The sequence below is a fragment of the Peromyscus maniculatus genome, chromosome 20 (genome assembly GCF_049852395.1).
Source record: "Peromyscus maniculatus bairdii isolate BWxNUB_F1_BW_parent chromosome 20, HU_Pman_BW_mat_3.1, whole genome shotgun sequence".
NCBI lineage: Eukaryota > Metazoa > Chordata > Mammalia > Rodentia > Cricetidae > Peromyscus > Peromyscus maniculatus.
The window spans coordinates 67,499,992-67,520,818 of record NC_134871.1 but is presented as its reverse complement, the minus strand read 5'-3'; the positions used below and the strand labels follow the sequence as shown (position 1 = coordinate 67,520,818).

General features: G+C 50.5%; 1 protein-coding gene across 1 annotated transcript in view; it reads left to right on the top strand.

Annotated features, from left to right (window-relative positions):
• Vdr (vitamin D receptor) overlaps positions 1 to 20,827 on the top strand; it is a 55,161-nt gene that overhangs the window by 21,987 nt on the left and 12,347 nt on the right. The window contains exons 3-6 of the mRNA XM_006974349.4: positions 1,041 to 1,188; positions 10,853 to 10,983; positions 17,982 to 18,166; positions 18,451 to 18,559. Coding sequence (XP_006974411.1) covers positions 1,043 to 1,188; positions 10,853 to 10,983; positions 17,982 to 18,166; positions 18,451 to 18,559 — 571 coding nt within the window. The 5' untranslated portion in view covers positions 1,041 to 1,042. The remainder of the gene's footprint in view (positions 1 to 1,040; positions 1,189 to 10,852; positions 10,984 to 17,981; positions 18,167 to 18,450; positions 18,560 to 20,827) is intronic.

The following is a 20,827-nucleotide window of genomic DNA, read 5'->3' as shown; positions in this document are numbered from 1 at the left end:
GGACATCCAAGTCTACGCAGAGAAACCCTGTCTCAAAACCCGCACCCCCAAATCTGACTAGTGAGCTTTGAGATTCCATGTGCCCAGACCCACGTCTCTCACCTGCTGTACCCGAGTCTGAGGCAGAAGCAGGAGCACACCACCTCATCGCTTTCTCCCTGCTGTCTTCCTCCTGACCCAGGTGACCCACGCGCCTTGGGTCAAAGAGGCCACTCAGGCATGTGATGGCTCTGAGAGGGTTCACAAGAACTAGGAGACTGAGTCCAAGAACATTTTAGGGAGACCCAAGGTGTCCTGGAGTCAACTCGGAGCCTGACTCAGACTAAGAGGCAGCAAGCGAAGCCCATGGCCAAATTTACCTAATGGAAGAGAAAGGTCAGCCATTTCTTGAGAAGGGCATATGAGTACCACCATGCTTTGTTCTCCGACTCTCCCTTTTCCTCAAGTGTGAAATCCATGTCTAGATGATAATGCCTACTTATAAAAAAACATCTCCGAAAACAAAATTAGCTAATTGACGATGACTCACATTACTCGGAAGGACATCCAAAATCACACAAAGTGCATCAGAAACAAAAATAGAAATGGTACCACTAAGGACGTGGGACCCTGAGCTTCCTAGCTGCAAGGACCAGGCTCTGGAATAGCAAGACCTTGGGTTTACACACCATTTTGGTCCCCGTTATCTTCTTGGACAGTGGCACTGACCTGTTCATAGCATCTGGGCTGGCGGGGGCAGGGAGCACACATTTGTTCAGATCACTCCCAAAAGTAGACCATCTCTTCTGGTGAGGAAGTGGGGTACAGAGAGGCCCACTGCCTCCTGAAAAGGAGCTAGAAGGTATAAGATTTGAATGCAGTGTGATCCTGAGCCTTGTTCTTGTCTTGGTGAAGACAGCCATGCGGCCAGGGCTCCAAGGAACTTCCTCTCTGTTCTGCCTCCAGGAAGGGCTCTTACAGGCCGGGGGCTCTGCTTAGGGTGTCAGCCCCATCTGGCATGGACTCTCACCCTGGCTGTGGCCTGCCTGCTGTTCCTACAGGGATGGAGGCCATGGCCGCCAGCACTTCCCTTCCTGATCCTGGTGACTTTGACCGGAACGTGCCTCGGATCTGTGGAGTATGCGGAGACCGAGCCACGGGCTTCCACTTCAATGCTATGACCTGTGAAGGCTGCAAAGGTTTCTTCAGGTGAGTCCCCTCTCCAGGGGGAAGGGAGAGACAGAAGCAAGCCTGTCCCTCAAGAGGACCCCTGTGCTTTCTGTGGAATGCCGTGGCTCTCCCAATTACTGCAACAGCAGGGGCTTGGTGAGGGCCTTTTTTCTCCTCAGCACCCCCCTCTCAGCTCCACCTGTGTCCTCTGACCCCTCAGAAACCGCTTTCCTGAGGTGGAATTTTCTTTTTTTCTTCTTTTTTAAGATTTATTTATTTATTATGTATACAGTGTTCTGTCTGCATATACACCTGCAGGCCAGAAGAGGGCACCAGATCTCATTACAGATGGTTGTGAGCCACCATGTGGGTGCTGGGAATTGAACTCAGGACCTTTGGAAGAACAGCCAGTGTTCTTAACCTCTGAGCCGTCTCTCCAGGCCCGGATTTGTCTTTTCACCAGCCCTTGACCTGCTGCTGCACGGAGCTGCATGTCTGCCCTTCAGAGTGAACCCCCTCCTTGCTGAGGATTGCAGCTTCCTCATTTAAAAACCAGGCCCGTCTTTGGGGAAGCCCCAGAATTTGACCTTTCTGCCTGCCTCTTCCTCCAATCTAAACCCTTGCATGGGACAAAAGAGATCGCCCCCCTCCACGGGTTACTGGGCTGATCTACGCCAGGCTCTTCACCAGCGGCCTGCTTCCCCAGGTGAACCGCGGCGGCCTGCCTATCAGTCCCTGTCAGGGGTTTGCGCTAGTCCGGTTAGGTCAGTCAGGGCCAGCGTTTCCTCCAGCACTCTTCTCGTGGGAGCCTAAGACTGCAGGCACAGACAGCTTGGGGACAGTACTGAGAGAGTCCACAGATGACCTTACCCAAAGCCAGAGTTAGAGGAAAGGGAAAGATGTGGGGGGGAAAAGGATTTGGGGAGCAGGAAGTTTGAAAAATTAGCGTTTGGCATATCTTGGAAAGAGAATAGCTGGGAAGTAACTCTTTGGAAAGGAACTAGTGGCTGCAGGTGGGTGGGTGGAAGAACAGGGTGTTGTGAGGAAAGGACAAATCAAGTTCAGAGCTGGGCGGCAAGGTTGGCCTGGCAGTCCCAAGTGGCACGAAGTGGCAAGCTTACCTGGCCCAGGGAGTAAGTGAACCTATGCAGGCCCCTGCTGGGGGACATTCCTCCATCCCAGAGGCTTCTGGCTCACCTACCCTTTACTCGGGAGTCACCGGCAAGTGTTTCATGGCCTGGAGCAATTTTGATCTCTGGGCATTAAGGTTTCTGTTGGTGCTAATTGCCTATCTGGCCTGGCGCAGGCTGCCCTCTTGGCTTACTAGAAGACTGCTCCCTAATGAACCCGACCAACAATGTCACTGGCTATATAGTCTTGTAGTCCCATCTGCCAGTCCCCGTGGCCACAGGAAGCCCACACTGCTGGAGAATGGGCCTTCGGGGTCTCAAACCCTTTGTGCCAGGTGCCTCCTGGACTCTTCTGCCAGGGCAGCTGGGGTAGTCACCTACAGAGAGCTAAAGGAGAGTCTGGGTGCACAGTGAGACCAGCCCTGCCATAAAGCTGGTCAGAAGGACACGGACTAAAGTATTGTCCATGCCATCGACTTAATATCCAATCTCAGTTTTTTTTTTTTTTTTTTGTTTTTTTTTTCCCCGAGACAAGGTTTCTATGTGTAGCTTTGCACCTTTCCTGGAACTCACTTGGTAGCCCAGGCTGGCCTCGAACTCACAGAGATCCGCCTGCCTCTGCCTCCCGAGTGCTGGGATAAAAGGCGTGCGCCACCGCCGCCCGGCAGTGACATAGTACTTTTTGGCCACACAGGCCAATGCTGATGCCCTTGGTGGAATTCTGCCCTAGTAAAAGTTCCTGTAGCCATCTCCTAGGCCCCCTCCTGGTATGTGTTCTTTCGCTCACTCACTCACCAAATTTGAATGAACACAGAGCCCGGAGCTGCTGGAGTTAGGACTCTCACTAAAGATCATTCTTCACTCATCTATAACCACAGTGTTCCGACAGCCCTTGCAGCTCTTTTGTTCACTGATGGAGCCCCTACCCCAAATCACCTTGCTCTCCCTATCTGCCTTCCCCCCTGCGGCCCAGCTGTGGAAAATGGGGCCCGTAGCTGGCTGCCGATTGCTCATGAGATAGTGAAGGTCGGTTTCTCACTGGAGGAACCCTAACTCTGATGCATTTGTGACAGGCGCTCCCAGAGAAAGACCACTGCCGTTGGTCTTCCTTTGGCTCCTGTTGACCTGTAAGTAAACTCATACACCATACGGTTGAAACTCAGTGTGTATGAGTCCCGCATTGGAAAATGTCCCCAGCTGCTAAAATTCACCAGAATCAATCCTTGCCACCCCTTGGTTGTCAGTGGTGGATGGTGCAGGGCTGTGCCAAGCTGAGTCATCGTGGTGCGCACGCTCTCAGAAAAAGCTGAGCAAGGACACCGAGCTGCCTTCGTGTAGCTAGAGTTTTCCTGCCTTGTCCACAGTTAGGACAAATCTCTGTCACCCGCCAGTCCCACAGCCTCTCAGACCCAACCAAGTAAACACAGAGACTTATATTGCTTACAAACTGCATGGCCGTGGCAGGCTTCTTGCTAGCTGGTCTTATAGCTTAAATTAATCCATTTCTATAAATCTATACCTTGCCACGTGGCTTGTAGCTTACCGGTGTCTTCACATGGTGCTTGTCATGGTGGTGGCTGGCAGTTTCTCTGCCTCACCTTCTGCTTCCCAGAATTCTCCTCTCTCCTTGTTCCACCTACTTCCTGCCTGGCCACTGGCCAATCAGTGTTTTATTTATTGACCAATCAGAGCAGTTTGACATACAGACCATCCCCCAGCACCTTCGCTTCTCGCTCTCGCTCTAAACAAGTGTCCTTGTGTTTTTGTCATCTCCCCCCCAACCCCCCACCCCCCGGGGTGTTGAACCTTGGACTTGGAGGGCATGCTAGGCAAGTGCTCTACCACTGAGCTCCGTCTCCGGCCACAGTGTCCTTTTAGCAGGCTACCGACTTACTGCTATGTTCTTGTTGTTGTTGTTGTTGAGGGTTTTTTGGGTTTTTTTTTTAATTTTTTTTATAGTTATTGGTGGTTTTGTTACTTAAAATGGTTCCTAAGTTTTGTACTAACATGTTGTGTACTGTTGAATTCAAGAAGCCATGGTGTGACTTATGGAGAAACCACGTGTGTGCGATAAGCTTAATCCCCTCCGTGAGCAACGCAGTTTGTTGGTGGCTCATTGCTAATAAACCAACACTGTATTTCAACCACGAAGACTTTAGAGAGCAGGCATCCATAAACCGAGGTGATGAAAATGTTGTAACTCAAGGCTCACAGGAACCTGACCCCGTATTTCCCCCGGAGACAGTTCAGCATTCAGGGCGCCAGTGTCCACAGTGACGTCAGAGGTAGACCACGTGTCCTGCTGTAACCAGAATCGGCTGTGTCTACCTCCTTTCTCCTCTCCTTGTGCTCCCAGCACCTTCCTCGATTTCTTTGACTCTTAAATTTCATTTGGGATTTTTTTTCCCAGTTCAGTCCAGTTCAGATAGTTGCTCCAGTACGCCATAGTCACATATCTGTTTACACCCCAAGAGACGGCAAGTACTGTCTCCTTGTCAGACACCACCTCCTTGGGACTACAGAGATGTGTGTGACCAAGTGGCAGTTCTTCAGGAGCTTCCTCTAGCCCATCATGGCAGCTAGGAGGAAGGCTTTTGCCCTGGCCTCAGCTCACAGGCTACTCCCCAAGCCCAGGGACTGGTTGTCCTCTTCAACCATTAGTGTTTGGTTTGGCTTCTAACTACAGAGATAGTTTTGATGAGCCCAGGAGGTCCAAGACTCACTGAAGTCCGAGGGTGATGATGAAGTTTGAAGGGTCATGGTTTAGTTGATCTGGAGTCAGGAGTTAGAGTCCAGCGCTGGCCAGTTCCTCCAATAGACTGTTCCATGTTCTATGTGCTTCTTGCTCTTCTGTAGTACGTGAACATCAAATATAATATTTACAGTGTAAATAAAAGATCTGCAAAGCTAAGTTTGTGGATGTCCACAGCTTCTTGACCGCATATGAACAAACAGAGCCCTTGTAAGAAAGGGCCAGAAGGAGAAAATATATACAGCTACCTCATAGGATACATATAAAACAGATAATCTATAGATGGAATTTCTGATCATGAATGGCTCTGTCTAAGGTCTGATGTAAAAAGAAAGGCATAAGGACAGAGAAGGATGACCCAGGGACCCTCTGATGAAGAGATCGAGGTTGATGAGGTGATTTAAGAGGGGGTGGGAGGTGGGTTGAGGGGGAGGCGGGAGGCAGGAGGAGGAAAGAGAGGGATCTTTCATTGGTGTGTAAAATGAATGAAAACATTTTCTTAATTAAAAAAAAAAAAAGCGTGGGTCCTGGAAACTAGATCGAGAAATAGTTCATTGTCGCTTTTTTTTTTTTTTTTTTTGCCTTCCCCCTATCAATGTCTGTTAACTAAAACATTGAAGGCTGGAGGGTGTAGCTCAGTGGTAGGATGCTTGCACATCTTGTCTGAGGCCCTCGATTGAACCCTGAGAATGTAATCAAACAAACAGACAGGCCGACCCTGTAAAGCCAAGTGCTATCAGTTCCAAGAAAGAAAAAAACAATGTGGAGAAATGTGTTTTCATTTGCTAGCCCCAAGGTCCTCAGTGGCCTTGTTAATTATGGGTCTTCCAGAGCACGGAGGGCGAAAGGCGGGCTAGTGAGAATCCAGGAACAAGAGAAGTGTTCTGCTTTCAGGAAGATGGCTCGTCTGATATTTATAGTTCTAAGAATTTGTTGCGAAGGAAGCAGAGAAATGGGGGAATGTCCAGCTGATTCAAACACAAAGTACTTAAATGAAGTCCAGTGAAGAGAAAAGATGGGAAGAAAGACCTCCTGGGGCCTTCTGTGGGCACAAGCAGATGGCTCACGGGATAGCCATTGCTGATGAAGAGAACTTTGTCCAGGGCAGCTGCCCTTCTACCCAGGCTATAGGGTGTGGAAGAAAGAGTGTCAGTGTGGTTGTTGATAGACGGCCCAAGAGTCACGTGCTTAGAGAGAGGAGGGGCGGGGCAGTAGGATTGTCAGGAAAGACAGCTGCAAAGATATAAAAAGATGCATCCATTTCCTTTTGGTTGTTGTTTTTATGTCTGTAGGAACTGGTGTTCTAATCTGAGCTATTTGCATGAATTCACTCTCAGCGTACCCTGGGGCTCCTCTCTGTGCATAGGCAAAACAGAGCTGGAGGACCAAGTGGCCAGGCATTACCCCATGCTTCCAACACATCCAGCCAGGGACCACCAATGACCCAGTCTTTTTCATCCCCGAGGAGTCCTTCGGACAGCCTCTGCTTCTGCTCCTGGATGCGGGGCAGGCATGTATTTGCTGCTCTATTTTGAAATGAGAGGTGGTAGATTCATGATGAAGAGCTTAGAGTGTCAGAGGGCCAGAGGCTTTGGAATCCAATAGATCTTGATTATATTACATGTCATACTTATGACTATGGGGAAATAAGCAAGTTACTCCACTACGTCTCCTGGAATTGCTTGTAGAATAAAGATAATGTGTATTCCTCACAAGTACTAAGGGTATTGGAGATAAATGTGAAATGCTGGTGTTGTAGACTGCTGTGGGTTGTCTTTCTGTACGCAGTGAATATGTGTTGCTCTGATTGGTTGATAAATAAAGCTTCATGGGCCTATGGCAGGGCAGGATGGAGCCAGGAGGGAAAATCCAAGAGAGATAGTGAAAGAAGAAAAAAAGACATCCCACCATCCAGGGAGCAGCATGTAATGGGACGCAGGTAAAGCCACAGAACACGTGGCGACATATAGATTAATAGAAATGGGCTGAGTTTAGTTATAAGAGCTAGCTAGCAAGAAAATTGAGCCATAGGCCATGGCCATACAATTTGTAATTGATATAAACCTCTGTGTGTTTACTTGGGTCTGAGCAGCTGCAGGACCAGGTGGGACACAGGAATAATAGCTAATGTTGTTCCCTTGTAAGGTCTCACTTTCTGAGGACAGATAACCATGTCCTCTCTGTCTTTACTATGTTGACTTGGATGTGTGTGAATATGTGTGCTCTTAACTGCTGAGCCATCTCTCCAGCCCCTGGATAGATACTTTTAAAAGTATAACTAAACATGTTTTCTAAAAAACCAGTTTGCTGAATGTGGTAACACACACTCATCACTGTAGCCCTTGGGAGATGGAGGCAGGAAGATCACAAGTTCAAGGCAGACCTCAGCTACAAAGCAAGTTTGAGGCTAGCCTAGGCTACCTGAGACCCTGTCTCCAAAAAAAAAAAAAAAAAATCAACAAGACAAAAGCTCAAAGAACAACAACAAAAACAACCCCCAAAAACAGATAGTTCAAAAGAATATATAAACAAAATCCAAGTCTCCTACTCAATCCACTTTCTCAGCCCCCATTTCTTTCTGGGAGAGATGAATGCCACCAGCTCCTTCCACTCACTTCTGGATTCTTTGTATGAAAGTCTGCGTGTCCATGTGCACATGGTCATATGTTAGTGTATGTGCATGCACATGAGAGCACATGTAAATGGATGGCACCATCATTCTGCATCTTTATCTGCTAGAGCCCATCCCCTTTCAGACTGTCCCCCCTGACTTCCCATGGCCCTGTATTGTGTGGAAGTCCTGTGGCATGGGGAACCTACCCTCTATAACGGGCAACAAGTTTGGTTTTTCACACTCCTGATCTACCCATAGGATAAATCCATAGCCTAGGCATTTTGGGGTCCATGCCCTCCAGAAAGCAGCGCTGTGATCTTAACCAATGTTAACCTTCCTTAGAGCTTTGTAGAGCATCTGCTGAGAACCCACTGGTATTGCTACAAACATCCATGTCACGTGACATCAACATGTCACCTTTACTCCAGCTTTACTGGGCTACATTTGACAAAGAGAACTGGTCTGTATTTAAGGTAGGCAATGCAATCTCTCTCTGTCTCTCTCTCTCTCTGTGTGTCTCTGTCTCTCTCTCTGTCTTTCTCTCTGTCTCTGTCTCTGTCTCTGTCTCTCTCTCTCTCTCTCTCTCTCTCTCTCTCTCTCTCACACACACACACACACACACACACACACACACACCATACTGTGAGGCGATTACAACAATCAACCTAGATAATGTGTCCCTGATCTCACACTGATCTCGCCTATCTAGGACTCCATGTGGCTCCTGTAACCTGCCCAGGCACTGAGTCTCTAAAACTCAGCCACAGGCAGAGCTCAGAGGGTACTTGACACCACCCTGCTGGCAGAAGTCACCCACTTGCCGGCCTGAGGCCCTAGCCCTTGGCACTTGATGTTTTTGTGAACTCCTTGTCTCTTTCATGTTTTGACGAATTGGTCTCTGGCATGAGAACTGGCCAATGTCCTCTATAACCCCTGGCTTTCTAGAAACTGCCTCTATATTTAGCCTGGTTGCACCACCCCGGTCCCCTTCCTGAACTAGGGTATAATTGCCAGCCAGCCAGAGAATGACAGGGTTCAGACTCAGAAGCAGCAGAGAGACGCACTGGGCTCCCATGGAATGGGAAGGCTCTTGTTTCTCAAAACCAAACTAGTTCATAGGCAATTAGCTTTGAGAGGAAGACAGGGTAGGGTTTGGGTCTTTAGGACAAAGCATGGGGCCAGGGCTGGCCAGTCTGGCTGCACTGACTCCTTGTGGGCAGACACTAGATGACGGTGACATGTGGAAGTGCCTTGAGAAGGTAGGACAGAGAATACATTGGCCTCCAAGCCAGCAGGGCCTATGATCATTCAGCAAACATCCATATTAAAAAACCCAGGCCAAAGGCTAGCTCTGGATCTGGTTCTGGTTCTGAGAAGGAGCCAGCCCGTGACCATCCAGTGAGCTTTCCTAGAGCTCTCCTAGAGTGTGAAGTCAAAACGTTGACTTCCCAGACACCGTCCCTTTCCCCTGGTCCCATATTTAGAGACACCCAGGAAGAGCTGGTTACCATACTTTAAAATAACAATTATAATTTAAAAGCGTCACAAATGTACAGACCACCCCTTGCATTTAGAAAACTATGACAACACTCAGGGATCGATGCGAAGCGGCCAGCTCCTTCAGCTTCCTGTCTCTGTGACCTCCCCGTTCTGGTGAACTGTCATGTGGAACCGCCAGCTGAAATCAACGCTTCCTCTCTGAAGACGCTTTTGTCACAGTGTTCTACCACAGTGACAGGAAAAGAAACTGGGACAGCCCCTCAGGCATAGGTCATAGGCAAGACCCGAGAGCCTGAGGAAGTGCAGGCAGGCAGGCAGGCAGGCCTCTGAAGGGCTCGGGATCCTCCACCTGGTGTCTGGAAGCTCTCGGCCCTCACCAGAGACTGCTTGAGGCTTTGCCGTGAAGGACACACGAGGGAGTGTTTCTTGGTACCCATGGTGCACACAGAGGGTTTACCGCAAGGACTCCTAAGCCAGACAAGGCGGCAGCGGCCAAAGGGAACAGCCCCGCTAAGACCCGGGACAAAATGCCTGGTTGTGAACAAAAAGGAAATGAAAATTTGCTCTGAATTAGAAACATCTAGTCTTCAGGTAGGTTTAGAGAATCGTAGGCATTTGTGGTAACAGGTGAAGCCTCAAGAGCCACAGTGGGAAGGAGAGGAAGGAGGAAGGGAGGGGCATATGTCTCATATCCTAGAATAGACCCATGTGGTGGTGATGAGCTCATTCCTGGGTAACCCTGGCGGCTCCCACATGGCTTCTGTATTTTGCTGTCCCCTAGAGAAAAACTGTCCCTGCAGTGTAGGTAGAAAGGCAAGAGTTGACAGCTTCTTGTCCCCACAAGGGTGGACACTGGCCCGCCACTCAGTGTCTTCCTGAGCATTTACAGGAGAGAGGGGGGGGCTAAATTTAGGCCCCTAACAGCCTGGCACTGCCGACTGTCATTTCAACCCTAGCTCTGCTGTTGACCCCGTGGATATGAAGTGTCATCGATGGAGGGTACCAGAGCCAAAGTCCAAAGCCAACCGCGGCCCTTCATCCTGGGCCCCTCTGGCCTTGAGCTGCGCTCAGGGGCCAGCTGTCTGGGTCTGTGTGGTTGAGGGCTTTATTGGGCACTTTGAGTTTCTGGGATTGAAAGCAGTCCCAGGAGGTAGAAGCCGGGCCTCAGATCCCTACGACTCTCAGATCTGAAGCCTTAGTTTCTTACTGGATAGTTTAACCTCAGTGACCCCCCCCCCCTATTGAGTGAGGCAATCGTACCAATGGTCTTTGGAGTGGACCCAAGGGTCTGTGACTGTTTGTGGTGGCTGTGGAGCCCCACTCTGGTGTCTTTTCCCCACCCGTGGGTCAAGTCAGTCTGGTTGTCTGAGGATTGTGGTTATCTTTTTTTTTTTCAGAGCTGAGGACCAAACCCAGGGCCTTGCGCTTGCTAGGCAAATGCTCTACCACTGAGCTAAATCCCCAACCCCAAGGATTGTGGTTATTTTAATCCTCATGTTCCCATGAATGTGAACTGCTAGTCTTTGGTTGGTATACCTAGCTCAGGGCAGGGCTCAGGGTCACTGAGGGTGGCCCAAGGGATTGGAAAATGGACATCAGAGGCCTTGTGGCCAGGTCTCCATAGTTACCGCCCCCAATGGCTGCTCTTAGGCAGGACTAAGGGGCCAGGTCAGCGGCTCAGTGCCGAGTTGCGCTCTCTCTTGGCAGGCGGAGCATGAAGCGGAAGGCCCTGTTCACCTGCCCCTTCAACGGAGACTGCCGAATCACCAAGGACAACCGTCGCCACTGCCAGGCCTGCCGGCTCAAGCGCTGTGTGGACATCGGCATGATGAAGGAATGTGAGTGCCCAGGGGACACGCGGGCGAGGGGGCTAAGCCGCTGTGGTCACTGTCATCCAGGTTTCTCCCTGGAGGTACCTGCTCTGTAGCCCTAAGGATCCTAGCCCAGGGCCGAGGGTGTGAGTGAAGCAATGTGGTTGACTACATCAGGGAGCTGTGCTTAAAGAGAGAACCCATACAATCCAGCAGAGGCTGGGGAAGGCGCAGCGGGGCCTCCTGGGCTGGAGCACAGGCACTGGGTCCTCACAGAAGCCCCTTGCGCCCTGTGCACAATTCCGTCAGCATTTACACCCAGACCCCAAACCCTGGCTCTAGGACAGAGCCCATGCCTTGCCAAGCTGTGGGCCTGCAGACACCCTGTGAAGCCCTCTGGGCTATGGGGATGTGAGGAAAGAGGAAGAGGGGGGCGGGAACCAGGAAGACACGTCAGGAGCGGACAAAAGCCACAGAACAGGACTCTGGATGAGAGCGTCTTTCATGAGGGAAAGGAAAGGAATGCTCTGTTGCTGACAGCGGAGGTCGAGAGTCACCTTGGCGCTCCTTCTAGGGCCTTCACTAAGGCTCCTCAGTCCTGATCCCAGCTCCCAGCCAACACTGGCAGCCCTGGATGGAGTTTCCAGACCTTGGCTGCTGCTCACACCACAGGAGCACGCAGGTCTGGACATGCCATTGCTGCTGCCTCCTCGGTGCCCCACCCCACCTCCTGTGTTTATACTGGAGAGTGAGAGGCAGAGGCCCAAGGCTGCCTAGGTGTTCTCAAACATTCTTAATGGGGCCTGGTCTGTGCCTTGTGCCCAAGTGAGCACACAGAGGTGCCCTGCCTCTGTGGCACAGGACACCTCTTCGGAGAAGGTCCCTTAGTGTCCTAAGGTTCCTGCCCTCCAAGAAGGGCTCTGGGTTCCATTGTTGGGGTTCAGTAAGATGAGGATCCTCTCAGACCCAGAAAGAACAAAACAGCAGGTCTGAGGTCCAAAAGCAAGCTGGTGGTGATCTGGGACTACAACTCAACTCAGGTTCCTTTCTAGAACCCCCAGGAACCCCACAAGGAGCATACCAGCCCTCTAGTGCTAAATTACCCCCCCCATATACGCTATCACACGATGGTGCCAGCCATTCAGAAGTGGATGACCTCCTCCAAAGCGGCTTTGGAGCTCCATCTTTGGGTCCTCCGTGGCATCTCACATACCTGTCTTACCTTCATTCTAATGCTGCCAGCAGAGAGCTTTCACTGAGCTGAGGGATGGGAAGGGGGAGCAGCCAGAGCCCCAGCTAGAATGGAACCATCTCTCACTGCTCAGGAGGGAAGCTTGTCCCCAAGAGATGCAATTCCTGTCTTGGGATACCCAGCTTTGCAGAACTGGGTGTGAAGTCCCTGGCTTCGAAGCCTCTAGAGCTGATCCCCTGCAGTGGCTTTTGTTCCCCAGGCCTTGCCTCTCCTCTCAGAGACAGTCAAGTATCTCCCTATTTTCAAACTACTAGAAAGAGACTAGGAACTACTCAGTCTTCCTTCTAGTCAGCGCAGGGAGCTGGCCCTTCCTAGGGAAGCAGGGGAAGGGGTCGCTTATGGAAAGGGGACAAAGGCTGGAACCAGTGTTTATCGACAACCTGCTGGGCACCAAATACTACATCAAGAACACACATTTTCTTCTTAAATTCTCCCACCAGCCCCTAAGCACGTGACTACTACTTGTTTTAGCAGTTAAGAAAAGTCAAGAGAATTAACCTGCTGTGCCTCTGAGCTAACATAGTATCTGCATCTCTTCTGCCCCAGGTCTGGCCTATGGGCTCCCTCTAGGGAAACTCCTTAGGCATTCCCAGTGAGTCAGAGCTTGGTCCATTCCCCACGCTCTGCCTGGAGCCCTAAGGAATAGACTAAAGAGAGCATTGTTCCTCTAAAGATTCCTTTCCTCTGTTTTCAAGTCCCAGGCGGTTCACATTTGAAGTTCGTTTCTTTTTTCTTTTTTCTTTTTTTTTTTTTTTTGGTTTTTTGAGACAAGGTTTCTCTGTGTAGCTTTGCGCCTTTCCTGGAACTCACTTGGTAGCCCAGGCTGGCCTCGAACTCACAGAGATCCGCCTAGCTCTGCCTCCTGAGTGCTGGGATTAAAGGCGTGCGCCACCACCGCCTGGCCCCGAAGTTCGTTCCTTATTCCTGTTGTTTTTGAGGTAGGGTCTTGCTGTGCAAGCTCAGGCTGGCCTCAACCCTCTGCTTCAGGGTCCTGACTACGGAGTTGAGTTCGTGCATCTTGCTACATCTGTCCTGCACAGAACCACCCCCTTGTGATAACTTTAATGTTTTCATAGATACACATATCTTTTCTCCCCAGTTTCCTTACATTTGCACGGTACCGTACCTGGGACATAGGAGGTGCCCCGTAAATGTGTGAAATGAATGACTATCAGCTCCCCACAGGCTTCGTCTAAGATCTGTGAGGTCTTAGAGATCTATAGAGATCAGTAAGCTTACCTAAATCTGATATTGTCTGAGTCATTCGTTTGTGGGGAAAAGTTATGTCCTCTCCCTTGGTGTTCTGAGGTCACTGGTGACATCTTCACATTTCGAAACTGTCCGTGTTTGCAGATCCTGCCTTTCCAACTCGAGTCTAGGCTTTGCTGGGTAGGAAACATATTTTACATGCAAATAACTTCTGCCGAGCTATTTCATGTTCCCCATGGGATTTGCAAGGAAGTGGAGAAAGGGACTCCAAGGCTGTACAGGCTGACCAAAGCCAGCAACTGACGTTCAATCTCATCCACTGCAGAGTTCACCAGAACCCAGTCACTAGGTCACCGGCTTTGCTTCCAAAGCGCATCTTCCGGCCAGTCGTAGCAGCACCTAAGAATCAACTCACCGAGAAAATTATTTTTAAAATCCCAAGAGGTTAATAAGCCCTGTAAGCTAATTATTTCGCAAATCACAACAGTTGTGTGTGAATATGTGAATGAGGTATAGTTGTCCGTAGTCAGTGTTGCTTCGTGGAGGCTCCGGGCAGGAACCAGCGAGTCTCAGATTTCACCAGTCCTCCCTGAGCAGAGAGGCGGCGGCTGCCAGTCAGTGCAAGTAGTCGGGAAGAGAGGTGTTAAAGGTCAACGCTGAACTTTAAATTATTTATTTATTTAAGCTGGGGCATGCGTCATCACACACGTGTGGAGGCCAGAGGACAACTTGTGGGAGTCAGTTAGTTCTCTTTCCACAATGTGGGTCCCCAGTATTGCGCTCAAGTCATCATCGGGGTTGACAAGCTGGCACTTTACCCACTGTGGTTTTCCCCCTGAGCCATGCCGCTGGTCTCCAAAGTCAATTTTGTCTTCAAGTAAATCACTGACAAACTTCGTTCCTGTGGTTGTTCACACTCTTTAGCTTTCCTGAGGACAGTTTGTGTCAGGACTCCACGTCGAAGAGACAGAGTCCTCCTGAGCAGTTACAGCTCGATATAATCAGAGACAGATGGAATTGTGGGTATGACTATTCATTCATTCCAGAACCAGACTGCCCAAGTCTGAATGCTGACTCGACTATTGTTAGCTGTGTTACCCTGAACATGCTACATAACCTCTCTGGACCTCAGTTTCCTCTCCTGCAAAATGGGGATAATGATGATACTTACCTTAAAAGACTGGTATAGTGAGCCAATGTGCAAAAGGTCTTTTTTTTTCCCCCCCAAGACAGGGTTTCTCTCTGTGACAGCTCTGGCTGTCCTGGAACTTGCTTTATGGACCAGGCCAGCCTCAAACTCACAGAGATCCTCCTGCCTCTGCTTCCCAAATGCTAGGATTAAAGGCATGCACCACCACCACCACCAGGCCCAAAGGGTACCTATAATAATGCTTGTTACATTAAAAAGCCAAATAAGTCACACATTATTCTTATCTTCTTATGATGCCAAACTTCACCAGAAATTCTAGGTCCCAAAAGATCAGAAATAAGGCCAGATGTGGTTGACACTCATCCAGCACTTGGGAGGCAGAAGCAGATGGATCTCTAAGTTTGAGACCAGCCTGGTCTACATAGTAAGTTCTAGGACAGCCAGAGATACATAACGAGACCTTGTCAAGAAAAAAAAAGGCACATGGGGCTAGAACCATGGCTCTGTAAATAAGAATACTGGATAAGAGTACTGATTGCTCTTCCAGAGGATCTAAGTTTGATTCCTAGCACCCACATGGCAGCTCACAGCCATCTGTAACTCCAGTTCCAGGGGGATCTGATGCCCTCTTCTGGCCTCTACAGGCCCCAGACATACACATGGTACACGATGCAGGCAAAACACTCCTCAAATTAAAATAAAATAAAAATGAGAAAGAGAAAGAAAGCCATACCTCTAGAGGCAAGCACCAATAAACAGAGACAACCCATAACTTAGCAGAGATGTGGACAGAAGCCATGCCAAATCACAAAGGCCCTGAAGTGTACAGCTCTGGAGTTCTCCCGAAAACTGCAGAGTCTGAAGGCATCATCTGAGAAAAGCTGATGGAGGTTCGGGTGGTCTGTACAGATCAGTCTGTCTTGGAAGCATTTCAATCACAATTATTTAAATCAAAGAGGTCGGCTTTGATAGGTTACTCAGTGAACCTGCGCACTATGAGAGCTAATCCTGACGCTACCTAGTTAGTGCAGACAGTCTGGTGCGGTTCTCTCAGTGCCCGTGAGAATGACTCACCCAGTACATGTGCTCTGTGCGGATGTCCTTGATCGTTGGTGTCACCCTACACGGCAAAGCTCCGTGGCAGGAATCCCTCGACTAACCTGTGCAAAGTGACACAAGAATTGTAAGCCGTGACCCCTGTCCTTAGGCATCCTAGGCTCTAGGAAAGGAGGCCTTGGAGTTCTTAAATTTCTCTGTCAACATGGATTAAAACCTGCTCCAGCCGTGAGTCTCAAAGGGCGGGAGACTCGGGTACCAAGGCGTGTAGAAAACACTAACTGTGCAGGAGGCGCAAAGAACAAGAGCTCAGAGCAGAGCAGAGCAATCAGGGAAGGCTTCGTGGACAAGAGGGCCAAAAGCTGGCCACCGAGGAAAGACCATGTGTCGTTGTTGGGTGGAGAAGACCCGGGGGACGGGCATCCAGCGCAAGTGTAAGCAGGTGGCGTTTACAGCTCATCAATGCCAATACGCCTAGAACAGAAGCTGTGTCCAAGGATGCTGAGGAAGCGGGCTGGAAAGAGTTAAGCCAGATCATGAAAGGCTTTGACTTCCATTTGGTCCTGGCAGGCAGGGAAGATACAGAAGTTTCTACGTAGGAGAATAACATCACAGAATCCTGGGAGGGCTACCAACATCTGCCAGGGTGATCCGCATGCCTGTGGACGCCCACAGTGGGGCAGGAAGAGCCCTGCCTCCTGAGCTCCTATCTCTCACCCTGCCCACCCTTCACCTGGGCAGGAGGGACGGGACACCTGACCATGGTGCCACAGGCCGTGACCTTCGGCCCTTCCTTGTCTTGGGGCGCTCCTAGCTCCTTTCCCCCATCCCCGCCTGACCTCCTAGGGGCTGAGCAGACACCTTCCGTGGGAGGAGGGTTGGCAGCTCTTGGGGCAGATGAGTCAGCCGCCTGGGCGTGGCTTCCTCCCAACACTGTTCTTTGGGCTGTGTGCCTTGGTTGTGGAAAAGAAGGCACCGTCTCTCTCAAAGACTTCCCTTTCCTGCCGTGCCTGTGTTTTGGTTCCTGCCTACCACAGGTACTTCTTCAGCGCCCGCTGACTTCTCCCATCCTCTTCTCTCAGCCTCCAGGATGGGCTGAGCTCAATGGGCTTTTCTTGAAACCCAGAACCCATGTACTCTCTGGTTCTGGTTCCTTCCCCTGCTCTTGTGAAACTCCACACTCCCGTGGGCAGATGCCCTGGCAGCTGGAGCACAGAGCAAGTAGGTACAGGCTGAGGGCCCTAGTACCCACTCCTAACATCAGACTCTGCATGCCCTGGCCAGGCGGTCTGTTCGCCTGGCTCCTGTGCCAGGCATCCCTGCTCCCACCCGTCCTTGCAGGCAGCTGCCCCAGCACAGGGTGACAGGCACCATGGTAGAAGCCTCTGTACCAGCTTTCAGGTGGCAAAGGATCTCCTGTGATCAGCTATCTGCTGCCAACTGGAGGGAGTGCCCAGACCCTGGCTCTGAGGCTCCAGTCTTCAGGATTCCAAGAGGGTTCAAAACATTCCTTGAGCAAAGTCCCAAGCATACCCAAACTGAAGGACAGGGATGGTGTGTGTGGAGAAGCAAAGGACAAGGACTTTTCACGGTGTTTAGAGTTGAGCAGATGGCTGAGTTCCACATCAGGAAGTGAGAATGGGGAGATGGCCTCTTCAAGGGGTTCTCCTAGCATTTCCTAGCTTCCAGAGCAGGAAAGGCCCACACAGTCCTGGACCATGAGGCATGGGCAAGGACTAACACGTGGCTTTATGCCAGGCACACATCCAGTTCTCAAAACAGGTAGTTTTTCAAGGGTGTTTTCTCCTCTTCTTCCTTCTCTTCCTCCCCTACCTTCCTCTCAATAGAGATCTTGGGAGAGACCATATGCTCCAAACTGCTCACTTTTTATGAGCAAGATAAAAAGCCCAGAAAGTCCCAAGGTCCCACAATTTGTCCTTGAGAATGTAGATTTCTGGGTGGCAGACAAACCTCTGCTCCTCCCACGTGCCCTGCCTTTTCACTGTAGAAAACCAAGTTTCCACGCCGGGTGGTGGTGGCGCACGCCTTTAATCCCAGCACTCGGGAGGCAGAGGCAGGTGGATCTCTGTGAGTTTGAGGCCAACCTGGTCTAGAGAGCGAGATCCAGGACAGGCACCAAAACTACACAGAGAAACCCTGTCTCAAAACAAAACAAACAAACAAACAAAACCCCAGTTTCCTCCATGTCATGGATCGGAGCTGGCATGGCAGCTGTGTCCCACGGAGCCCCAGTGTCAGGAGCTAACCAGCCCCTCCCATACCAGCCCTTTAGTTGTGGAGAAGGGTTCCTGGAGGAGTTTGGGGCCATCCCTCGGACTCCCTCTCTTGCCCTTACAGTCATCCTGACAGATGAGGAGGTGCAGCGCAAACGGGAGATGATCATGAGGAGGAAGGAAGAAGAAGCTTTGAAGGACAGCCTGAGGCCCAAGCTGTCTGAGGAACAGCAGCGCATCATAGCCATCCTGCTGGATGCCCACCACAAGACCTACGACCCCACCTACGCTGACTTCAGGGATTTCCGGGTATGTCTGCTGGCCCAGGGCTTTGAGCCAGGGCAGTGGAGAATCAGATATAGCCTGGGCATGGGGAACAGGGATGGAGGGTCAGGGAGCTGGGAAGGGGTGGAGGCTGCGTGTGTGTGTGTGTGTGTGTGTGTGTGTGTGTGTGTGTGTGTGTGTGTGTGTGTGTGTGTGTGTGTGTGTCTGTGATCCCTTCCCCTTGCAGACCTTCCCTGAAGCCTTTGCTCTCAGAGGCGGGAGAATGGCCCCCAAAGAGCGACCTCTGAGAACCCGTCTTTACCTTCCAGCCCCCGATTCGTGCGAATGAAAGTGAAGGGAGCTATTGCTCAAGACCCACACTCAGCTTCTCCGGGGATTCCTCCTCCTCCAGCTCCGACCTCTATACCGCCTCACTAGGTAAGGAGCCCTTCTACCTGGCAACTGGGGGAAAGCGTCCACTCCTCTCGCCCTTAGGCTATGGGGGAAGGGACAGAAACCTTCCATTTGCACACTGTGTGTGTGTTACTGGGGATCCAGCCCTTCTTTCACAGAATGAGGGGTGGCTTGTGCAAGAGGCACGCTGGGAAGAGACCACGCTGGGGTTCTGGCTGCACAGATGGGCCCTCTGGGTCCAGGCTCAGCCTCTGAGCCAGGCTCTATCCTTGACTTCCTCCCTGGAGTGACCTGGAGGTCACTATTCGATGTTTGGGTCCTGGACTCTTTGGAAGGTGAAATGGATGTGGGGAGATGACCTGTGATGCGGGGAGGGCCTTACGGCCGAGCACTGGGGGAGCCAAGCACTGTGGCCTCAGATACCTCCACCTTCAACGCCTGGGAGTCTGGGACGTTGTACTTTCCTGCTTTGGACCCTCTTAGACATTCATCTTCATCCTCCTGCCTCATCCATCCTACCTCATGCTGCCCTGTCCTTTCTCCCTCTCTCTCTCTCTCACCCAGTTCTGGTGTCCTCCTCTCAGGACCTAGAAGAAGGTGGGGATGGAACACACACACACACACATACACACACACACACACACACACACACACACACACACACACACACACACACACACACACACCCGCCATGCACGCTCTGGGTAACTATAGCCTCAGACACTAGACCTCCAGACTCTGAATGAAGTGCTCATGCCAAGTGGACTGAGATAACAGGACAGAGAGAAATGAAGGGAGAGGGGTGGTCAGACATGAAAGAAGAGCACTGGGCATGGCTTGTGGCAGGCACTCCCCCCCTCCCCTCATTGGGATCCCCCCACCCTCCCACCCCACCCCTACAATGTTCATTCCATCCGACGACATAGCCATTGTCCCAGTTAGGGACAAACAGTACTTTAGTTTTTCATGATTATTTATGTCCTTTAAGTAATTTTCTTATTTTCTTATTTTATTTTGAGACACAGTCTTACTATATAACATTGGCTGTCCTAGGGCTTGCTATGTAGACCAGGCTGGCCCAGAACTCATAGAAAATCACCTGCCTCGGCCTCCTGGGTGCTGGTGATTTTAAGCTTTTCATAAATTCGTTGGTCCAAGGTCCTTACACCCACCAATGGTATGTTCAGTATCGTATATTTACAAACTCAGAAAGGTAAAATGATGTTATTTTAAAATTACGACACAAAAGTTATACACATTCACCATAGATATTTAGAAAATGTAGATCAATACATTCTGTTGCAGAATATAATCTTCAATCCTATTGCTCAAAGGAAATTACTGTTAACACCTTGACACGCCTTTCCGATTCCCTTCAGAAACGGAATTGTGCTGCGTAGCCTGAGGACTTGTTCCCTTGTCTTAGCGGTGCATGGTGGAGGCTGGGGAGTGGCTCAGGTCAGAGCACTTGTTGCTCTCGCAGAGAAACCAAGTTTGGTTTCCAGCATCCACGTGTTGCTCACGGCTGCACCGAACTCCAGTGTCAGGGACTCCAATGCCCTTTCCTGACGTCTACCAGAGCCAGGCATTCATGGGGTACACAGGTGTACAGGCAGGCGAAACACCCGTCCAAGTTAAATAGAATAAATGCACCTAAAGATTTCTGAATATTATGTTGTGTTAAGTCTCCACATTGTTCAGTCTGTGTCAAGACGGTGGTTTGGGGGACCACAGAGGCGGCTCGGTGGGTAAAGCACTTGCTGTACCCGACAACCTGAGTTCCACCCCCTGGAACTTATACAAAGACGGAAGGCGACAGCTCCACACAATTGTCCTCTAACCTCCATGTGCATGCTGCAGCACACACGCGTGCACACACACACCACCACCATCACCACCACCACCACCACCACCACTACCACCATCACAACCACCACCACCATCACCATCACCACCACCACCACCACCACCATCACCACTACCATCACCACCACCACCACCACCATCACCACCACCACCACCACCATCACCACTACCATCACCACCACCACCAACACCACCACCACTACCATCACCACCACCACCAACACCACCACCAACACCAACACCATCACCACCACCACCATCACCACCACCACCATCACCACCACCACCATCACCACCATCACTACCACCACCGAGGAATGATAACATTTTTAAAAACTTAAGACTAAAGTTTTTAAAGACCGAATAGTGTTCTGAACTATAATAACATACCAAAATCCCCTACTGTTGGATATCTAGATTGGTTCC